Here is a 2,655-nt window from a genome sequence, read left to right as displayed (position 1 = left end):
AGGTGGCTTTCCCAGATTTTATTGGTCAGAGCGCAGAGGCCGGGGCCAGGGCCAAACAGAACTCAGGGCTCTTCTTAAGGCGAGAGGTTCTCGAAAACGTCCCTGGGTCTCCTGATTCGATTCCTGATCCTATCCCAAAGGCGCCCTAAGGCGCCCGGAGGCCTCACCCCCCAGGGGTTCAATAGAACGTCCTTGATCTGTGCACGGGGAGAAAACGGGCTCCATGTGGCGCTGGGCCAGGGTCAGGAGCCCCCGCCTGCACCCCCTTCCCGGGCCATTGAGGCGCCTTGGGGCCCGGCTCCCCCTCTGCCTGTGACCTTGGAGCCTGTGGTGGAGCCCCCACCCCTTAAACAGATGGGGAAACTGAGGCCCAGAGATGGCTAGTGGCTTCCCCAGGTCCCAGGGCCCATCCAGCAAAGCCGAGGGGAGCCGGGCTGAAAGCTCATCAGCACAGTGAGCAGCCCCCCAGCCTCAGCAGGAACCTTCTGGAAGGTGGCTGCATGCCCCCTGCTGGGCCTCATCCGGACTCTGAGGCTGCAGGTTGGTGGGGGGGGGGGGGGGGGGGCGGGGGGGGGGGAGCTGGGAGGGGGCCTTTCTAACAGGCTCCTGGGCAGGGACCCCACTCAGATCCAGGCTGGGGCTGGGGGAGGAGGGGGAGGGGGATCCCTGGGCCCAGGACGCTCCAGGGCCACACCCATCAGCCCCCAGGTCTCAGAAGGGGCCGCTCACCTCCTCGCAGACGACGTCATTGTAGCCGGTGTCCTGGTCCAGGGTGACGGTCCCCGCGCACTCCTTCACCAGCTGCAAGGGCGCAGGTCACACCTCCACCCGGAGCTGAGCCCTCCCGGCCGCCCCGTCCCTGGGAATGGGCCCCGACGCCTCCTGTCCAGCATCTGGGGCGCCCCAGCCCCCAGCTCACCCCGTTCTCCTTGAAGTCACACTCCTCGGGGGGCTGCTGCGTCGTCCTGGGGCACACAGTCTCCTTCAGGGTGAAGCTCACGGGCTTCGGGGTGTCTGGGTTCAGGTCCTGGCCGGAGAGAAAGTGGGGAGACCAGGGCTGGGCCTCTGCTTGCTCCCCTGGTCTCACCCGCCCCGCCCCCTCCAAAGAGAACAGCCTTCAGCAGCCCCTGCCCTGTCCCTGGCGCTGGTTTGGTGCTGGGTGTGGGCAGGGGGAGAGGGCAGAGCCTGCCCAGCTCCAAGGGGACCCGGGGCGCAGGGCCTCCTGGGGCCTCCTGTGTGGGAGGCAGATGAGCACAGGACACTGGTCCGTTTGGCTCAGGGCACCTTCAGTCCTGGGTTCAATTCCTGGTCAAGGGCACAGGCCCGGGTTGCTAGCTGGATCCCCAGGAGGGGGCTTGCAGGAGGCAGCTGATCCATGAATCTCATCATGGATGTTTCTCTGTCTCCCTCCCTCTCCCTTCCTCCCTGAAATCAATAAAAGTCTATTTCAGCCTTGGCCGGGGTGGCTCAGTGGGTTTGCTCGTGCATGAGGCAACCATAGATGTGTCTCTCACATCGATATTTCTCTCCGTCTTTCCCTCTCTCTTCCACTGTCACTAAAAATCAATGGAGAAATATCCTTGGGTGAGGATTTTAAAGTAATAATAATAATAAAACTAAAAAATAGATTTAAAAAAATAAATAAATAAATAAAGCAGGCAGCCACACCCCAGCCCCATGACCTGCTCTCCCCTGGGACCCCAGAAGCCTGAAGCCTGAGTGGCGGGGGGACCTCATTGCTCAGAATAGATTGGCAGGCGGGAGCGGCCTCTGGGAGGGGACACAGCCCTGGAGGAGGGGGGACCCCTGGAGGGAGCAGCCTCCCTGAGGGCGGCCAGGCAGAAGCCAAGGGAGTGGCCAGAGGCCAGAGCAGAGCCCCTCCCGCCCCCCCACTCACGCCCTGGGGCTGCGGGTCCTGCTGCAGGAGGCGGTAGAGGCTGGCCTCCCGGGAGCGCTGGTTGAAGCCCTGCACAGCCAGGCGCAGGGCCTCCTCGTAGCTCAGGGCCCGGGCGGCGGCCAGAGGCCAGGGCATGGCCAGGCCCAGCAGCAGCAGCAGCAGCGGCCAGCGCCCCCAGCACAGGCGGCTCCTCTGGGTCTCCATGTCTCCGAGTGGAGTCCCCCCAACACGCAGGGCCCCCTTTATGCAGCCCGGCCAGGCCCCCCCTGCCCGGGCCCCGGCTGCTGGGCTTGCCTCAGCTCCCTGTTGCCTCACAGGCTGCTGCTCGGTGGGCGAGGTCGTTCCAGGGCAACGTGAAGAAATGGTTTCCCCATCTCCCACCTGCTCCTTCTTCCTCCTGGGACACTTCCCCTCTCCCCACCCCATCCCCCCCCCCCTCGCTCCTGCACCCCCTCCCTTCCTCCCCTCTGAATGCAGCCTCAACCTCCAGACACCACCGCCTCCAGGCTCCAGGCTGCCCCAGACCACAGTCACCTTCCTCACCATCCTCACCACCCTCACCATCCTCACCATCCTCACCACCCTCACCATCGTCACCATCCTCACCACCCTCACCATCCTCACCATCCTCACCATCCTCATCACCCTCACCACCCTCACCATCTTCACCATCATCACCATCCTCACCGTCCTCACCATTCTCACTATCCTCACCATCCTCACTATCCTCACCATCCTCACCATCCTCATCATCATCA

At 63.8% G+C, this 2,655-nt stretch overlaps 1 protein-coding gene across 1 annotated transcript; it reads right to left on the bottom strand.

The window, feature by feature from the left end:
• LOC138992261 (protegrin-2-like) lies at window positions 1-2,101 on the bottom strand. The gene is made up of 4 exons (XM_070390903.1): window positions 1,898-2,101; window positions 920-1,027; window positions 730-801; window positions 1-197 (listed from the first exon to the last, which is right to left on the bottom strand). Exons 1-4 carry the CDS (start codon window positions 2,099-2,101, stop codon window positions 75-77), a joined length of 507 nt encoding a protein of 168 aa, XP_070247004.1. The 3' UTR covers window positions 1-74.
• Between the last annotated feature and the right edge of the window lie 554 nt (window positions 2,102-2,655).

The sequence above is a fragment of the Myotis yumanensis genome, unplaced genomic scaffold (genome assembly GCF_028538775.1).
Source record: "Myotis yumanensis isolate MYYU_CA2020_CCGP unplaced genomic scaffold, mMyoYum1.0.hap1 SCAF_14, whole genome shotgun sequence".
Classification (NCBI taxonomy): domain Eukaryota; kingdom Metazoa; phylum Chordata; class Mammalia; order Chiroptera; family Vespertilionidae; genus Myotis; species Myotis yumanensis.
The sequence above is the reverse complement of the archived record's forward strand: the minus strand, read 5'-3'. Positions and strand labels throughout refer to the sequence as shown.

Excerpts from the sequence above, each read along its gene's own strand:
- LOC138992261 (XM_070390903.1), bottom strand. The coding sequence starts at position 2,101 with ATGGAGACCCAGAGGAGCCGCCTGTGCTGGGGGCGCTGGCCGCTGCTG. Across the intron at positions 1,028-1,897 it reads AGGACCCGCAGCCCCAGGGC|GACCTGAACCCAGACACCCC; the intron begins GTGAGTGGGGGG and ends CTCTCCGGCCAG. Across the intron at positions 802-919 it reads GTGACTTCAAGGAGAACGGG|CTGGTGAAGGAGTGCGCGGG; the intron begins GTGAGCTGGGGG and ends GCGCCCTTGCAG.